The 18,241-nt window shown below is 43.0% G+C and overlaps 2 protein-coding genes across 10 annotated transcripts in view; both read left to right on the plus strand.

Annotated features, from left to right (window-relative positions):
• Positions 1–18,241, plus strand: part of LOC121232949 (transcription factor RFX3-like) — a 175,664-nt gene that overhangs the window by 134,071 nt on the left and 23,352 nt on the right. For 8 of the 9 annotated variants that reach the window (XM_041121486.1, XM_041121485.1, XM_041121484.1 and 5 more), the window contains 4 exons: positions 8,570–8,691; positions 9,953–10,065; positions 10,889–11,004; positions 11,500–11,654. In XM_041121486.1, coding sequence (XP_040977420.1) covers positions 8,570–8,691; positions 9,953–10,065; positions 10,889–11,004; positions 11,500–11,654 — 506 coding nt within the window. Of the gene's footprint in view, positions 1–8,569; positions 8,692–9,952; positions 10,066–10,888; positions 11,005–11,499; positions 11,655–13,034; positions 13,140–18,241 lie in introns of those variants that run through there. The other variant, XM_041121490.1, reaches the window with a different exon arrangement.
• On the plus strand, positions 14,436–15,895 carry LOC121232960. The gene is made up of 2 exons (XM_041121530.1): positions 14,436–15,316; positions 15,593–15,895. The coding sequence occupies exons 1-2, from the start codon at positions 14,555–14,557 to the stop codon at positions 15,785–15,787; spliced, it is 957 nt and encodes a 318-aa protein (XP_040977464.1). The 5' UTR covers positions 14,436–14,554; the 3' UTR covers positions 15,788–15,895.

Consider the following 18,241-nt stretch of genomic DNA (forward strand, 5'->3'; position numbering starts at 1 on the left):
ATAACACACATGGTGTGAGTGCCAACTCCGTCCTTTATTGCGCAGTTAATTCCTTTTATACTAACAACAGCAGGTGGGATCACTGATACGTCATAGGGAGGCGACGACTAGCCTTCTACCTTTCCGTGACATCGCGAGATCTTCCGAACGGTGTTCCCTACAGGTTAGACTTGATGATCTTAGAGGTCTTTTCCAAACCTAATGATTCTATTCTAAATAGATGAAATGCAGAGAGCAGGGTGCTAGACTGACTGATATTTACAAGGTGAAAAACTTAGTACTGTCTCTTTTCTGTGCAAAATCAGATATGCTAATTTACTTTTCAGAAAAGAGGTGTTTATCCAACAGAAAAATTAGAAATTTTCATTGAAAAAATTGGGAACTGTCATGGTTTAAGCCCAGCCGGCAACTAAGCACTACTGGCCGCTCGCTCACTTGTCCATCCCCATGGTGGGATGGGGAGGAGAATCGGAAGAAAAAGGTAAAACTTCATGGATTGATATAAGGACAGTTTAGTAGGACAACACAAGGAGAGAAGAAGTAATAATAACAGTAATACTAATAAAAGAATGTATAGAGCGAGTGATGCACAATGCAATTGTTAACCACCCCGAACCCGATGCTCAGCCCGTTCCCGAGCCACGATCCCTCCTCCCCCTGGCCAACTCCTTCCAGTTTATACACTGAGCATGATGTCATATGGTATCGAATATCCCCTTGGCTGGTTAGGGTCAGCTGTCCTGGCTATGCCCCCTCCCAGCTTCTTGTGAAAATTAACTCTATCCCAGCAGAACCCAGGACAGGAATTCATGAACCAACTGTTATCTATGCAATGTTTTGTGTAAAAACTACTAACTTTGAAGTTTTTGACTTAAAATTTTTTGATGGAAACCTAGACATTTTAAAAGCAATAGTAAATGTTTTGATAATATTTTTATCACATTGGAATATGCTTATCATAATAGTAATTTTAAACAAAAGTTTAAATATATATATAAATGACCAGTATTTCTTATTCTAGTATGTTTAATACAATTTTGCTGTTCTCTAGCATGCAAAAATTTTTACCTTTACTTTTTATTTCTTTTGATATCCTTATTTTGCAGTTTTTAGGATACAGTTTGGTCAGATTTTCCCCTGAAATGTGTATGGGGGAAAGCTTGAAAATATCCATATATTTGTTTGTTTATTTTAATGCAAATCAAGATTCTCATGTATGTACTAGACCTCAGAAGTTAGGGTTTGGGGGGTGGGGGACAAGATAAAAGAGCCACATGTGAAAAAAACAAACAAACAAACAAACAGTCGTGGTTTAAACCCAGCCAGCAACTAAGCACCATGCAGCCCCTCACTCACTCCCCCCCCCCCCAGTGGGATGTGGGAGAGAATCAGAAAAAAAAAGTAAAACTCGTGGGTTGAGATAAGAACAGATTAATAGAACAGAAAAGAAGAAACTAATAACGATAATAATAACAATAATAAAAAGACAATAATAATAAAAGGATTGGAATATGCAAAACAAGTGATGCACAATGCAATTGCTCGCCACTCACCGACTGATGACCAGTTAGTTCCTGAGCAGCAATCCCCCCAGGCCAACTCCCCCCAGCTTATATACTATACATGACATCACATGGTATGGAATATCCTGTTGGCCAGTTTGGGTCAGCTGCCCTGGCTGTGTCCTGTGCCAACTTCTTGTGCCCCTCCAGCCTTCTTGTTGGCTGGGCATGAGAAGCTGAAAGATCCTTGACTTTAGTCTAAACATTACCTGGCAACAACTGAAAACATCAGTGTGTTATCAACATTCTTCTCATACTGAACCCAAAACATAACACTATACCAGCTACTAGAAAGGAAATTAACTCTGTCCCAGCCAAAACCAGGACGTGCATTAAGCTGCATTGCATTTTTTTAAACACTGTGTATTTCTGAACTAAGACTTCTGCCACAGTTATGAAGCATGCTTAGTATATATTTGAGAAGTTTGGTGTATATTTGTATAAAATTTATCTTACAGTATTCAGAACTCTAGCATGTTTTAACATGAGATAAAGGACTTAATACTCTAGTTTGAATCATTAGGAGTAAACTTTCTTATTTTCCACTTTTATTAATGTTTCTAATTTTATTTAAAAACTACTAAAAAAAAGTTTTAACTTCTGTGCAATAATTCTCTTATAAGAAGACTTTCAGAGCAAAGAGAATCTAAGAATCACAAATGTTTCCTTCTCCCTTCTGATTTCTCAAATTGGGAAATGTTATTTATCTTTTGTCCTTTAGAATCATCTGTCACCCATGTTAGCTTTTTCTGTTCAGTTGTATCAATTTTACCCCCCCCCCCCCCATCAATCGCATGTAATTGGATAGACACTTCTAGTTCTTGGCTTCTTGACAAACAGTGTAGGCTGAATTTATGCTACAGATCACTTCATTCTTTCTTAATTTGAAAGGCCATGCAACTTTCCTACTTGTGTCACATTGTACTTGGTATATGTAGCAAGGTTTTGGTAGTGGGTAAGGGGCTGCCCTGTGCCGGGCTGAGCCAATCAACAAAGTTGGTGGTGCCTCTGTGAAAATGTACTTAAGACAGGGCAAAAAACACCAGACACTCAGGGGAGGAGGGGAAAAAAAAGAGTGAGAAACAGCAATACGAACACCAAGGTCAGAGAAGAAGGAGTGGGAGGAGGTGCTCCATGGCGCCAGAACCAGTATTCACATAGCAGCTTGTGGAACAGACCATGCTGGAGTAGTTGGATATTTCGTGAAGGAACTGCAGCCCATGGCAAACCCATGCCGGAGCAGAGGAGAAGTGTGAGAAGGAAGGAGTGGCAGAGAGATACTGTTATGTATTGACCATAACACCGTCCCACCCACCTCCTTGAGCTGCTCGTTGCTTCACTGAAGGGACTGCATGTAACCTGTGGCAATAACAAGGAGGGGAGAAGAGGAGTCTGGAATGAAGGCATGAAGCTGAGCCTCGGAAAGGAGGGAGGGTGTTTTAATATTTGTCTTTTTTGCTCCTGTTCTTCCTATTTTCTCCACCTGACCCACTGGGGCGGGGTGGGGGGTGAGTGGCTCAGTGGGAGTTTCACTGTTAGCCAGGGCTAACCCACCACAAACATGAATATATCCAAAGACCTGCTAGAGGTATGCTTGTGTTCGGTGTTTGACATGGGCCTGAATTCAGGGTCTGAGATTTCAGGCATGAATTTCAGTTGAGTGGCAACAATCACAGAGCTAATTCAAAGGTGGTGCTGCTAGTTGCTGAGTCCCTGTTGTGGTCGACATGAGCTATGGGAGTGCTACTTCTCTGTTCCAATAAGAAATAAAAAAAAAAATAGTAAACATAAACTACAGGTGACTGTTGCTAACAGTCCCATCTCCCAGCTGAGACAATAGCTTCATCACAACAGACACAGATCAAGAGATTTAAAGCACCTTTGTACTGGAATAGAAGAAATGCACAGGTAGGGACTTGCCTCACCTATATAGGTAATAGCCCTGCCTTTCAACTGGAGCTGCTGTATGGCTCAGACTTCCAAATGGAAGGCTGGTTTGCCTTTGACATACTGCTGCTAGATGGATTATGGGAAGGAAATGCCAGGATGTTTAAATAATTGAATTCACAGAATCACAAAAATCACAGAATGGTTGAGGTTGGAAGGGACCTCTGGAGGTCATTTTGTCCAACGCCCCCTGCTCAAGCAGGACCACCTAGAGCCAGTTGACCAGGATCGTGTCCAGACAGCTTTCAAATATCTCCAAGGAGGGAGACTCCACCACCTCCCTGGGAAATTTGCTACAGTGCTCAGTCACCCTCACAGTGAAAAAGTGTTTCCTGATGTTCAGAGGGAACCTCCTGTGTTTCAGCTTGTGCCCATTGCCTCTTCTGCTTTCACTGGACACCACTGAAAAGAGCCTGGCTCCATCTTCTTTGCACCTTCCCTTCAGGTGTTTATATACATTGATGAGATCCCCCCTGAGCCTTCTCTTCTCCAGGCTAAACAGTCCCAACTCTCTCAACCTTTCCTCATAGGAGAGATGCTCCAGTCCCTTAATCATCTTGGTGGCCCTTTGCTGGACTCTGTCCAGTATGTCCATGTCTGTCTTGTACTGGGGAGCCCAGAACTGGACACAGTACACCAGGTGTGGCCTCACCAGTACTGAGTAGAGGGGAAGGATCATGTCTCTCCACTTGTTGGCAATGCTTAGCCTAATGCAGCCAAGGATACCATTGGCCGCCTTTGCAGAAAGGGCACAGTGCTGGCTCATGTTCAACTTGCTGTCCACAAGGACCCCCAGGTCCTTTTCTGGAAGCAGCACAACCCTCTGGAGTATCAGCCACTCCTCCCAGTTATGGTGTTGTCTGCAAAATTGCTGAGGGTACACTCTGCCCCATCATCCAGATCATTAATGAAGATGTTAAAAAGGACTGGACCCAGTATTGACCCCTGGGGTACACTGCTAGTCACTAGACTTTTTGCCAGTGATCACCACCCTCTGGGCTCAGCCATCGTGGTGGGTTGACCTTGGCTGGCCACCAGCAGGACACGGGGAGAAAAATACGATGAAATGCTCATGGGTCAAGATAAAAACAGGGAGATCGCTCACCAATTACTGTCACAGGCAAAACAGACTCGACTTAGGGAAATTAATTTAATTTATTGACAATCAAACAGAGCTGGATAATGAGAAATAAGAACAAATCTAAAAAAACCCTTCCTCCCAACCCTCGCTTCTTCCCAGGCTCAACTTCACTCCCAACTCTTCTACCTCCTCCCCCCGAGTGGCACAGGGGGACGAGGAATGGGGGTTGCGGTCAGTTCATTATGCGTTGTCTCTGCCTCTCCTTCCTCATGCTCTTCTCCAGCTCCAGCGTGGGGTCCCACCCATGGGAGACAATCCTACACAAACTTCTCCAACGTGGGTCTTTCCCACGGGCTGCAGTTCTTCATGAACTACTCCAGCATGAGTCCTTTCCATGGGGTGTAGTCCTTCAGAAACAGATTGCTCCAGCATGGTCCTCCACAAGGTCACAGGTCCTGCCAGAAAACCTGCTCCTGTGTCGGTTCCTCTCCACAGGCTGCAGTTCCTGCCAGGAACCTGCTCCAGCATGGGGTCTTCATGGGCTGCAGCTTCCTTCAGGGCACATCCACCTGCTCTGGTGCGAGTTCCTCATGTGCTGCAGGGTGGATAACTGCTCCACCATGGATCTCCATGGACTTCCTGGGTACCACCTGCCTCACCATGGTCTTCATCACAGGCTGCAGGGGAATCTCTGCTCTGGTGCCTGGAGCACCTCCTCCCCCTCCTTCTTCACTGACCTTGGTGTCTGCAGAGTTGTTTCTCTTACGTATTCTCACTCCTCTCTCCCAGCTGCTGTTGTGCAGCAGTTTTTTTACCCTTTCTTAAATACGTTATCACAGAGGTGATACAAATGTCACCGATTGTCTCAGCTTTGGCCAGCAGTGGGTCCATCTGGGAGCCAGCTGGAGCTGGCTCTATCCGACATAGGGGCAGCTTCTGATGTCTCCTCTGAGAAGCGCCCCCTGAAGTCCCCCCCGCTACCAAAACCTTGCCACATAAACCCAATACAGCCATTCAGCCAGTTCTCAATCCATCTCACTGTCTGCTAATCCAGCCCATTTTTCATCAGCTTCTCCCCTCATCTACCAGGCCAGTCATTTCATTGTAAAAGTTTATCAAGTTGGTCAAGCATGACTTCTCTTTGGTGGATCCATGCTGACTACTCCCAATCACCTTCTTGTCCTTCATGTGTTTGGAAATGGTTCCCAGGATTAGCTGCTCCATCACCTTCTCAGGAGGTGAGGCTGACCAGCCTGTAGTTCCCTGAAATTATCTATCAGTTCTGGGCCAAACACAGGTGTGATTTTTAATAGTAAATGGATCTCACAAAAAAAGATTAAGAATAAAATAAGTGTATTGGTTTTGTGTGGCAAGGTTTTGGTAGCGGGGGGGGTACAGGGGTGGCTTCTGTAAGAAGCTGCTGGAAGCTTCCCCTATGTCCGATGGAGCCAATGCCAGCCAGCTCCAAGATAGACCCGCTGCTGGCTAAGGCTGAGCCAATCAGCAATAGTGGTAGCGCCTCTGGGATAACATATTTAAGAAGGGAAAAAAAGTTGCGGCAGGCACAGAAATGGCAGCCGGAGAGAGGAGTGAGAACATGTAAGAGAAACAACTCTGCAGACACCAAGGTCAGTGAAGAAGGAGGGGGAGGAGGTGATCCAGGCGCCAGAGCAGAGATTCCCCTGCAGCCCGTGGTGAAGACCATGGTGAGGCAGGCTGTCCCCCTGCAGCCCAGGGAGGTCCACGGTGGAGCAGATATCCACCTGCAGTCCGTGGAGGACCCCACGCCAGAGCAGGTGGATGCCCGAAGGAAGCTGTGACCCCGTGGGAAGCCTGTGCTGGAGCAGGTTCCTGGCAGGACCTGTGGACCCATGGAGAGAGGAGCCCACGTTGGAGCAGGTTTTCTGGCAGGACTTGTGCTCCTGAAGGACTGCACACTGTGGAAGGCACCCACGCTGGAGCAGTTCGTGAAGAACTGCAGCCCGTGGTAAGGACCCACGTTGGAGAAATTCATGGAGGACTGTCTCCCGTGGGAGGGACCCCACATTGGAGCAGGGGAAGAGTGTGAGGAGTCCTGTTCCTGAAGAGGATGAAGCAGCAGAGACAACGTGTGATGAACTGATTGTAACCCCCATTCCCTGTCCCCCTGTGCCACTCGGGAGGGTAGGTAGAGAATCAGGGAGTGAAGCTGTTCCTGGGAAGAAGGGAGGGGTGGAGGGAAGGTGTTTTGAGATTTGGTTTTATTTCTCATTACCCTACTCTGTTTGACTGGCAATAAATTAAGTTAATTTTCCCCAAGTTGAGTCTGTTTTGTCTGTGATGGTAATTGGCAAGTAATCTTTCCCTGTCCTTATCTTGACCCACGAGCCCTTTGTTATATTTTCTCTCCCCTGTCCATTTGAGGAGGGGGAGTGACAGAGCGGCTTTGATGGGCACCTGGCCTCCAGCCAGGGTCAACCCACCACAATAAGGTAATATGAAAACCAAATATTGTGGTGAATAAAAGTGAAAGAAAAAACCCTAATACATTATTAGAGCTTAGTTTGGTTTATGTTTCTAAAGCCCTTAGAGTTTGTTTTTAGCAAACCAGAACAGTGTAAGCCTTTCTTTTCAATGAAGAAGGCCTCTTGGCCCGATTAACATAAAGTATGATAACTTTAGGAATGTTAATACTTGGAAAGAAAAACTTCTGTCATCATCTTAATCTAATATTTCTTGTATATCCCATGTCCGATGTTATTCTATAGTTAAATATGTCTGGAATGACCAGAAGCTTGGATGCTTGCTTCTTATGGGAGCTTTCTCATAAACTAAAATCTAAGTAGTTACATAGGGCATTCCTATTATCTGTTTAATAAGATCAAACTGAGAACATGCTCACAGCTGACTCAGCTGCTTCTTAAGAGGAGCATTTTCAGAGTGGAATTTGTTGACATTTCTAAAATTAATACAAAGCTTTATAATCTGCGCAGTGCAATTTCAGACTTGAGTGACAGTTCACATGCATTGCATTCTGCACCAAGGTTTCTCTAGTTTTCTTCTGGCTACAAGGCTATTTCAGAAGGACAAAGCTTCTGAGTTCTTATCACTAAGAGCTGGGGCAGAATTAATTTTCAGTTGTGTTGGAAATGGCAGGCAGAATCTTCAGCCTGTCAGTGTGATGGTCTTAATATCTGACCATCCAAACCAGGATTCCTATTTGTTTCTTTGTCCTTTTTATTCTTTATAAATCTTTTGTGACTTGACTGATGAAGAGTTTAGAACAGAATAGTTCAGTTCAGTTCAGTTCAGTTAGAAGGGACCTACAATGATCATGTAGTCCAACTGCCTGACCACTTCAGGGCTGACCAAAAGTTAAAGCATGTTGTTGAGGGCATTGTCCAAATACTTCTTAAACACTGACAGGCATGGGGCATCGACCACCTCTCTAGGAAGCCTGGTCTAGTGTTTGACCACTCTCTCTGTAAAGAAATGCTTCGTAATATCAAGTCTGAACCTCCCCTGGTTCAGCTACTTAGTTTAAGTCTACGTAGCCTTCTCAGACCTTCTGAGCTCATGAGAAGTTTGTTACATTTTAAAATTATTTAAATTCCTTTGTCTCCAAACAGATGCATGGCCCTTCTTAAGATGATTAAACCTTATTTTTGAGCTACTTGATTCCTGGGAAGGCAAGTCCTTTGGAAAAGGAAAGATTGTGTTTCTGTTTAGTGTAAATGAGCTTTAGGTCTTAGTGATATATTTTTAAACTAAATTCCACAAGTAATTGGTAGTTGTGCTGTGATATCAGCTTTATGATTTTTATAATGCATTGCCAATGTTCTACCTTTCTCTACTACAATTATTCTGATGTTACTTTTTTCTTGTGTGTGAACTAGCAAAACTGTATATTGAGATAGAGAAATCAGGCAGAAGAGAGTGTGATATTGCACTTACAAAACAGTGAACATAACAAATAATTTTGTATTTGATAATTTTGTAGGTACAAGCCTGTGCAGAAAGTGGATGGAGTTGCAGATGGTTTCACAGGAAGTGGTCAACAGACAGGCACATCTGCTGAACAAACTATAATTGCCCAAAGTCAGCATCATCAACAGTTTTTAGGTATGAAAAGATGTGTTATACTGTTGTATAAATAAAATAAACTCCATTATCACCATGAACATCAAGTCATACAAATACAATAATTATTTTAGTTACGTTGCCCTGTTTAAAACTCTCACTCATAACAGAACAAAAAGATACTCATAGAAGCTATATGTTCTATATTGTAAGACTTCTGCAATATTTAATATGCATCATGCAGATATGAAAGAAAAAATGTGCAAAATCTACTTGCATGGTAGATTTAAAATATATTGCAATGCAGTTGTGATGAAGCATTTTATACAAAAATGCATACTGAAATTCTTTCCCTAAAAGCTCATTAATTTCCACTGGCTTCCCAATTTTTTGAATATGCACATAAATTGGGATTATATTTTTGCACTGCAGTTGTGTTGACCATTGACAAGAAGGTGTATTGATTTTGTGCTGCAATGTTATAAATGGAAAGAGCCAAATAGTTAAAACAAGAAACCCAAGGTTCATGTTTAAAAATGTGTATTTTGTGCATTCATTGATGTAACTAAGCATATTGATTTCTCAGTTGTGGAAGCAAATGGTAATTTAGTAATTTGCTAATGTAAAAAAGCTTATTAAATGTGTTATTGTAATAATTGTACACTTAGTTTTGAGTTCATATATTGGGATTTTGAAGCACCACATCCTTTGGCCTAACATTGCTGTTACTGAAATCATTGGGAACCTTAGGCTATAGTTCGCATGTTTTTGAATTTTCCCTTCCACTGTCCCCCCCGGATGACAGTGCATTTTTCCCCCCATACCAGTGTATCTCTTGGAAACATTAATGAGAAACAGTAAAAGCACATGTTGGCTACAGTTGAAAGTCTTGTAAATTTCAAATAAATATATGCTGCTGAGTCTACTAAACCCTAACATGCATGACAATGCAAAAACTATTCAGTTGATCAAAACAAAAACTATTAAATTATATTAAACTCTCATGTACTGAAATGAATATTCTGCTTCATCCTGTCATATTCTGAAAATGTGTCTTAGCTTTTTTTATATACAGGTACAATATGTATGTGAAATAATTTTTATCTGCTACCTGTCAAGAATACTTTAACATCTCCTTTTGCTTAAAAAAATAGCTAGCTGGTTTGTTCACAATTTTATTGCAACTTTAAAATATATTAAATTCTAACTTTATGTCTTTACATCATCCTTAAATGCTTTCTAATCAAACTGTAGTTGGCACCATTCACAATAGCTTTCTTCTGTTATCTTGTCATGGAAACAGATGCATCTCGAGTACTTCCAGAGTTTGGAGAAGTTGAAATATCTTCTCTGCCAGATGGTACTACCCTTGAGGACATAAAATCACTGCAGAGTCTTTATCGAGAGCACTGTGAGGTAAGAGAAAAGGGGTATTATACATAAATCATTCTTTGAAAATCCATGTCTTCTAGTGAGAATCAGTACAACAGGATGACTGACACAAAACACATTACAGCCAGCCTACTTGTATCTGATATGCTCCTCAAATATTTTGCTTATTCCATCGGAAGGGACATTTGCAAAAAGACTTCTCTGGAATTTCTCTCTTTACAGGGAAAGAAAATAACATGTAATAGAATACCGATACTGGAATGTAATCACATGTAGGTTTTGAGAATTTTAGATAAATTTAACTTTAGATAATATATATATACAGAGTTGCTTTTGTTCATAGGAGTTGAAATCAGGTTAAATTATTATTTCTAATGTTTATGTTAAAAACAAACTTACTTTTTTCTTCAAGTTTTAAAGAAGAAGGTTGTTTAAGAACTTAAGGCCACATTTCATTTTGAATAATGTTTTTTAAAATTATTGTTGAAGGTGCTTTAAAACATGTAATGAAGTAACAAAATTCATGAAATAGCAGGTTTCCTTTGTGTTTGTAATAGTGTTAAAAGTTCTGTTTAAGTGAATTCAGCTGATATATGTGCTTAGGCTCCTTTCTGGAGGCTTCCCTGTATTTGCACTTGGCCTGATCTGAGTCTCTGCCCACACTAGTATGGACAGCTGGAAAATTTGTTGCTAAAAAGTTATTAAAAAGGATATTATATTTTTATTTATAAACATACATTTTACTATTTTTTCCGCAAAATGACCAGGGGGAGCTATACCCCTGGGAGGAGTTGGGGGGGGGGGGATGAGGTAGAAGACTATCTGCACTTGTTTTATATTTTTTTAGGCAATAGTGGATGTTGTTGTGAATCTTCAGTTTAGCTTGATAGAAAAATTGTGGCAAACTTTCTGGCGCTATTCTCCCTCTGCTCCAGCTGACGACACAGCTATTATTGAACTGAGGTCAGTAAATGTCTCTTTTTGTTTACTGTTTGCCATCATAATATAACAGCAGGAGTCAAATCAAAGAAAGTCTTAGTTTTACATATAGGCTAAGAATCTTTTCTGATATCAGATTGTCAGGTTAAATTTGTGTTGTCTGCTATTTGACATATAGGCTGTTGGTATATGTCAAACTGCAGCCTTGAAATGATTGTATACATCTTCTATTTTTTCCTTTGTTTGGATGATTGAAGTCAAAGTATCTTTTCGCAATATACTGTCCAGTTTGTTTAAATTACAAGGACCATTTTTAACATACCTCTGCATAATTTATGGGCTGGAGCAGAACTTTGAAGGCCATTTTTCCCCAGTTTCATATGAAGAAGTTAAAGAGTTTCAATTGGATGTAACAGAGAGATTTATAAAGTTTTTATTAAATAATCAATTTTTAAGTCCATTGTACTTTTCTTATCTGTATGTAAATGCATTTTCATTTGTTACATTTATTCACACCAGCAATCTGAGTGAAATAGAAAGTCGACTTCCAAAAGGAAAACTGATTACTTTGTGCAAAAATGAGTCTATTCTGAAATGGATGGGTAATTGTGACCATGTGATGTACCAGGCTTTGGTGGAGATTCTCATTCCTGATGTCCTTAGACCTATTCCTAGTAAGTTAAACACAGATAACATCTTGTAAGACTGTGTTTTGTTTTATGTGGTGATTTTTTTGTGCCTCATGAAACTTTTGGGAATGATTTAGAAAGATGTAAACATAGTATGTGTCATATTTCCTTAATCCTATTGAGTAGGAAGGTGTACTAGAGTTGATGTAAGCACTGTATTTAAAGAAAAGGAGACTGGATATTTCACTGCATTTAGGAAAGTCTCCAGAAGTTTTAAGAATATAGTTCCCTATGGAATATGCTTTTGTCACTGAAAATTCTAAGTTTTTATTAATTTCAAGATAAAAATGGGTTCCTTTACATACTGGCTCTAGTCTACCTGACAGCTGTGAATGCACTATGGCTCTGAGCCTGAGTCCGTTAATATCAGACAGTCTTTCCGCCGACTTCAGTAGGCTTTAGTTTGAGTTTTACATATAAAAGATTTAGTTGTTAAAAAAGCAAAATGTATATGCTTTGTCATTTCATTTTTGGATAATTAAACATTTATGTATTATCAGTGGCTACTAAAACCTTATTAGTTTTGATACCTATTAAACCAACATAACACTGTCAAACACTTTGTCTTGTTTATTATTCCATTCTACTATACGTTCTGTTCTATTTACAGTATGAAGGACTCATCAATCAATTCTAGTATTATGGTCAACTGACCATTATCAGGAATAGATCTTTCTTTTCAAATTTGATTTTATAGTATTCATCATTGCTCAAGCATGGTATTTTTTTATGGCTGCTTTTGGTAGTAAATGATTTTAAATTGATTTCCAGGAAGAATAAATTCCTTCCTAAAAAATGTATTGCATGTTTTGTATGTTGTGTTAAATATTAAAAAGGAATTATAATTATATATATATCACAATACAATATATAATATTAAAAGAAATTATAAAAGAAATACTAGGAACCAAGAGGGAAAAAACACCTGTGAAATGCCTCAAAGGAATTAGGCTGTGTTCCTCTAAAAAGGTGACAAGGTTGATAGGCCCACTAAAGTGCCTCTATAGCAATGCACGCAGCATGGATAACAAACAGGAAAAGATGGAAGCCACTGTGCACCTGGAAAGCTATGATTTAATCGCTAACACTGAAACTTGGTGGGACGAATCGCACAACTGGAGCGCTGCAATCGATGGCGATAAACTGTTCAGATGGCACAGGCAAGGAAGGAGGGCGGGGGGGTGCCCTCTATGTAAAAAAATGGATTGACTGCACAGAGCTGTCTGAAAAACAGCGATGAACAGGTTGAGAGCTTATGGGTAAAATAAGGGAAAAGCCAACAAAGGAAACCTCGTGGCTGGTGTTTACTACAGGCCACCTGATCAAGGGCAGGATGTCGATGAAGCATTCTTACTTCAACTACAGGAAGCATCACGCTAGCGGGCTCTGATCCTCCTGGGGGACTTCAATCACCCTGACACTGGCAACCTCTCTTCCCACATCTCTCAAGAAGCTGGTCCTCAAGGCAGGGACTGGGGGAATGAAGTTCCTCCCATCATAGGAGAAGATCAGGTTTGAGACCACCTGAGGAACCTGAGCATACACAAGTCCATGGGACCCGACGAGATGCATGCCAGGGTCCTGAGGGAATTGGCTGATGTAGTTGCTAAGCCATTCTCCATTATATTTGAAAAGCCATGGCAGTCAGACTACGTCCCCGGTGACTGGAAAAAGGGAAACGTTGCACCTGGTTTTAAAAAGGGTAGAAAGGAGGACCCTGGGAACTACTGACCACTCGGCCTCACCTCTGTGCCTTGGAAGATCATGGAGCAAATGCTCCTGGAAGATATGTCGAAACATATGGAAGACAGGGAGGTGATTACAGACAGCCAACATGGCTTCACCAAGGGCAAACTGTGCCTGACTAATCTAGTGGCCTTCTACGATGGAGTGACTGCATCGGTGGACAAGGGAAGAGCTATGGTTGTCATCTACCTGGACTTCTGTAAGGCGTTTGATACAGTCCCCCACAACATTCTGGCTGCTAAATTGGAGAGGTACAGGTTTGATGGATGGAACTGGCTGGATGGCTAAGGAACTGGCTGGATGGCGACATCCGAAGAGTTACAGTCAATGGCTCAGTGTCCAAGTGGAAACCAGTGACGAGTGGTGTCCCTCAGGGGTCTGTATTGGGACCAATACTGTTTAATATCTTCATCAGCGACACAGACAGTGGGATTGAGTGCACCCTCAGCAAGTTTGCAGATGACACTAAGCTGAGTGATGCAGTTGATTTGCTAGAGGGAAGGGATGGCTTCCAGAGGGACCTTGAGAGGCTCGAGAAGTGGGCCCATCCAAACCTCATGAAGTTCAACAAGGCCAAGTGCAAGGTCCTGCACCTGGGTCAGGGCAATCCCCAGTATCAATACAGACTGGGGATGAATGGATTGAGAGCAGCCCTGCGGAGAAGGACTTGGGGGTACTGGTGGGTGAAAAATTGGACATGAGCCAGCAACGTGCACTCGCAGCTCAGAAAGCCAATCGCATCCTGGGCTGCATCAGAAGAAGCGTGGCCAACAGGTCAATTCTCCCCCTCTATTCCGTTCTCGTGAGACCCCACCTGGAGTACTGCATCCAGATCTGGGGCATCCAGTTCTGTTTGAGCGGGTCCAGAGGAGGGCCATGACAATGATCAGAGGGCTGGAACACCTCTTCTATGAGGAAAGGCTGAGAGAGTTGGGGTTGTTCAGCCTGGAGAAGAGAAGGCTCCGGGGAGACCTTATTGCAGCCTTTCAATATATAAAGGGGACAGAGAGAGACTTTTTTACCAGGGCCTGTAGTGACAGGACAAGGGGCAATGGTTGAAAACTGAAAGAGGGTAGATTCAGATTCAGATTTAGGGCTCAGGAGCATATCTGAAATGCTTGTGCACTAACGCACGCAGTATGAGAAACAAACAGGATGAACTGGAAGCACAGAACTATGATATCATTGGTATTAGTGAGACTTGGTGGAATGAGTCCCACGACTGGAGTGCTGGGATGGAGGGCTACAGGCTGTTCAGGAGGGACAGGCGAGGTGGAGGTGTCACACTATATGTAAGGGAGAGGCTTGATTGTACAGCCCTTACAGTTAGTGGTGATGTGGTGGAGAGCCTCTGGGTGAGGATTAGGGGGATGGAAAACAAAGGAGAGGTTGTAGTGGGTGTCTACTACCGATCACCCAGCCAGGATGTAAGCACTGATGGGTTATTCTATAGGCAATTAGGAGAAATCTCTGGATCAGTAGCCCTTGTCCTTATGGGAGATTTCAACTGCCCAGACATCACCTGGGAATATCATACTGCTGTGACAAGCAGGTCTTGGAAATTCCTGAAGTCTGTAGGAGATAACTTCTTGTCACAGGTACTCAGGGAGCCAACTAGGAAAGATGCCCTCCTAGACTTGCTATTTGTGAATAGAGAAGGAATCGTGGGGGATGTGTTGGTAGGTGGCTGTCTTGGCCACAGTGATCATGAAATGGTTGAGTTTAAAATTTTCAGCGTAATGAGAAAACAGGACAGCAGAGTTGCTACCCTGGACTTCAGGAGAGCAAACTTTAAGCTATTCAGGGAGCTGCTTAGCAGAGTACCCTGGGAATCTGCTTTTGAGGGCTTAGGAGTGCATGAGTGCTGGTCAGTTTTTAAGCAGCACCTTTTAGAAGCACAGGAGCAGGCAACCCCCTTGTGTCACAAGTCAAGCAAGTGGGGCAGAAGACCAGCTTGGCTGAACAGGGAACTCCTCGTGGAGCTCAGGAGGAAAAAGAAATTGTATGATCTCTGGAAGCGAGTTCAGGCTTCGCAGGAAGATTACAGAGCTGTGATTTGTATATGCAGGGAGAAGACACGAAAGGCCAAAGCTCAATTAGAGTTGAAACTGGCCAGTGTTGTGTCAGACAACACGAAAGGCTTTTTTAAGTACGTTAATAGCAAGAGGAGGTCTAAGGAAAACATTGGACCAATACTTGTTGAAGACGGTCACCTGACAAATAGGGATGAAGAAAAAGCGGAGGCATTCAATGCTTTTTTTTTGCCTCAGTCTTTAATAATACGGATAGTCCTTGGGCTGCCCGGTCCCCTGAGTCGGAGGACCATGACTGCGGGAACAGTGACTTTCCATTTGTGGACACTGAAATTGTAAGGGACCAGCTGTATCAGCTGAATGTTCACAAGTCCATGGGGCCTGATGGGATTCATCCCAGAGTACTGAAGGAGCTAGAGGATGTTACGGCAGGATCCCTCTCGATCATCTACCAAAGGTCTGGGGAGGTCCCTGCTGACTGGAAGCTAGCCAATGTTATTCCAATTTACAAAAAGGGCGTGAGGGAAGACCCAGGGAACTACAGACCTGTTAGTCTAACCTCAGTTCCTGGAAAAATTATGGAGAAGATCATACTGGGTGCTATTGAAAGGCATTTAAAGAATAATGCAGTCCTCAGGCACAGTCAACATGGGTTCACAAAGGGAAAGTCCTGTCTAACTAATTTGATCTCCTTCTATGATAAGGTCACCCGCCTAGTGGATGAAGGGAAGGCGGTCTTTCTGGATTTCAGTAAGGCTTTTGGTACTGTCCCTCTCAGCATCCTTCTGGACAAGTTGTCCAACTGTGAGATGAGCAGGTTCACGGTGCGCTGGGTGAAGAACTGCCTGAATGGCAGGGCTCAAAGGGTTGTAGGGAATGGGGCTGCATCTGGCTGGCAACCGGTCACCAGCGGTGTTCCTCAGGGCTCAATTCCAGGGCCAGTTCTGTTCAATATTTTTATCAGTGATCTAGATTCAGGAGTTGAATGCACCATTAGCAAGTTTGCTGACGATACCAAATTGGGAGGTGCTGTTGACTCTCTTGAGGGACAAGAGGCCTTGCAGAGGGATCTGGATAGATTGGAGCATTGGGCAATCATCAACGGCATGAAATTTAACAAGTCCAAATGCCGGATTCCGCACCTGTGACAGAGTAATGCCAGGCACAAGTATAAATTGGGAGATGAGTGGCTGGAGAGCAGCCCTGCAGAAAGGGATCTGGGGGTGCTGGTTGACAGCAGGCTCAATATGAGTCAGCAGTGTGCCCTGGCAGCCAAGAGGGCAAACCGCATCCTGGGGTGCATTAGGAGCAACCTGATCTAGTGAAAGGGGTCCCTGCCCATGGCAGGGGTTTGGACCTTTAAAGGTCCCTTCCGACCCAAACCATATGATGATTCCATGATGATGATCAAGAGAGCTATGGCCCCTCCAACTACTAATGCTAGGACCCTCACTCACTCCTGTAGCTGACACCACAGGCCCCAGGGTGCCTACACCCCCCAGTCTGACTCCAGTAGCTGGGCACCAAATTTCATTCACACACACACAGAGGTATCACCAGCAGCTGGCACCTGTTCCTTGCAGTACACATACACAAGGGACAGAGAGTGAGATTAAGCAGAGCGATAGTTAAGAAAAGATTTTAAAAGAAAATATAAGAAAATAGGACAGACTGCAATGATCAGGCACAGGGCTCAGCCAGACAAGCGTACTGACTGGTCCCGTCTTACCCGTGACTGGCCCGTTTTATCCCCCTTTCTGTCTGTCCCCTCTCTTTGTTTCTCCCTGCTTCCCCTTCCCCCTGCAAGTCCCTTCGTCAGTTTGCATAGTTCTATCAATTCCCGCATCCCTCCCAGTTTGGTGTCTGGGATCCCCCCTGGTTTAATATCTTATCAGTTGCAAAGTTCAGGTTGATCTTCCTGGAAGTGGTGCCTGTAGTTTAAATTCCTTCCTAAAACATTTATTGCATGTTTTGTATGTTGTGTTAAATATTAAAAAGAAATTTCCTATTTACAGTCCAGTATAATCCTTGTAAATACTAAGTTTTATATCCTTTCTGTGGACCAAACAATAGTCAATTTATAAAGTTGGATTAATATTTTAAGACATAGAGCCTCAGCTATCCTTGTAGCTAGAAAAGCTATTTTTGATACTGTAAATGACACCTTCTGCCATGGTGACTTCAAGTGTAATCACAGAACCATAGAACAGTTGAGTAGTTGAGGTTGGAAGGGATCTCTGGAGACTGTCTAGTCCAAACCCCTTCCCAACCCCTGCTCAAAGCAGGATCAACCAGAGCAAGTTGCTCAGGACATTGTCCAGTCAGGTTTTGAATATCTCCAAGGATGGAGACTCCACAACCTCTCTGGGCGATCTGGTCCAGTGTTTGACCACCCTTAAGAGTAAAAAAGATTTTTCTTCAGTTTAAACGGAATTTCCTATGTTTCAATTTGTGCCCATTCCCTCTTGTCCTGTTACTGGGCACCACTGCGAAGAGTTTGGCTCCATCTTCAATACACCCTCCCATCACGTATTTAGACACATTGATAAGATCCCTCCTGAGCCTTCTCTTTTCCAGGCTAAACAATCCCAGCTCTCTCAGCATCTCCTCCTATGGGAGATGCTCCGATCCCTTCATCACTGCAGTGGCTCTTCGCTGAACTTGCTACAGTATGTCCATGTCTTTCTTGTACTGGGGAGCCTAGAACTGGACACAGGACTCCAGGTGTGGCCTCACCAGTGCTGAGTAGAGAGAAAGGATCACCTCCCTCAACCTCCTGTCAACACTGTTCCT

Source organism: Aquila chrysaetos (genome assembly GCF_900496995.4).
Source record: "Aquila chrysaetos chrysaetos chromosome W unlocalized genomic scaffold, bAquChr1.4 W_unloc_2, whole genome shotgun sequence".
NCBI lineage: Eukaryota > Metazoa > Chordata > Aves > Accipitriformes > Accipitridae > Aquila > Aquila chrysaetos.

Excerpts from the sequence above, each read along its gene's own strand:
- LOC121232960 (XM_041121530.1), top strand. The coding sequence starts at position 14,555 with ATGAGAAACAAACAGGATGAACTGGAAGCACAGAACTATGATATCATT. Across the intron at positions 15,317-15,592 it reads AGCACCTTTTAGAAGCACAG|GAAAACATTGGACCAATACT; the intron begins GAGCAGGCAACC and ends AGGAGGTCTAAG.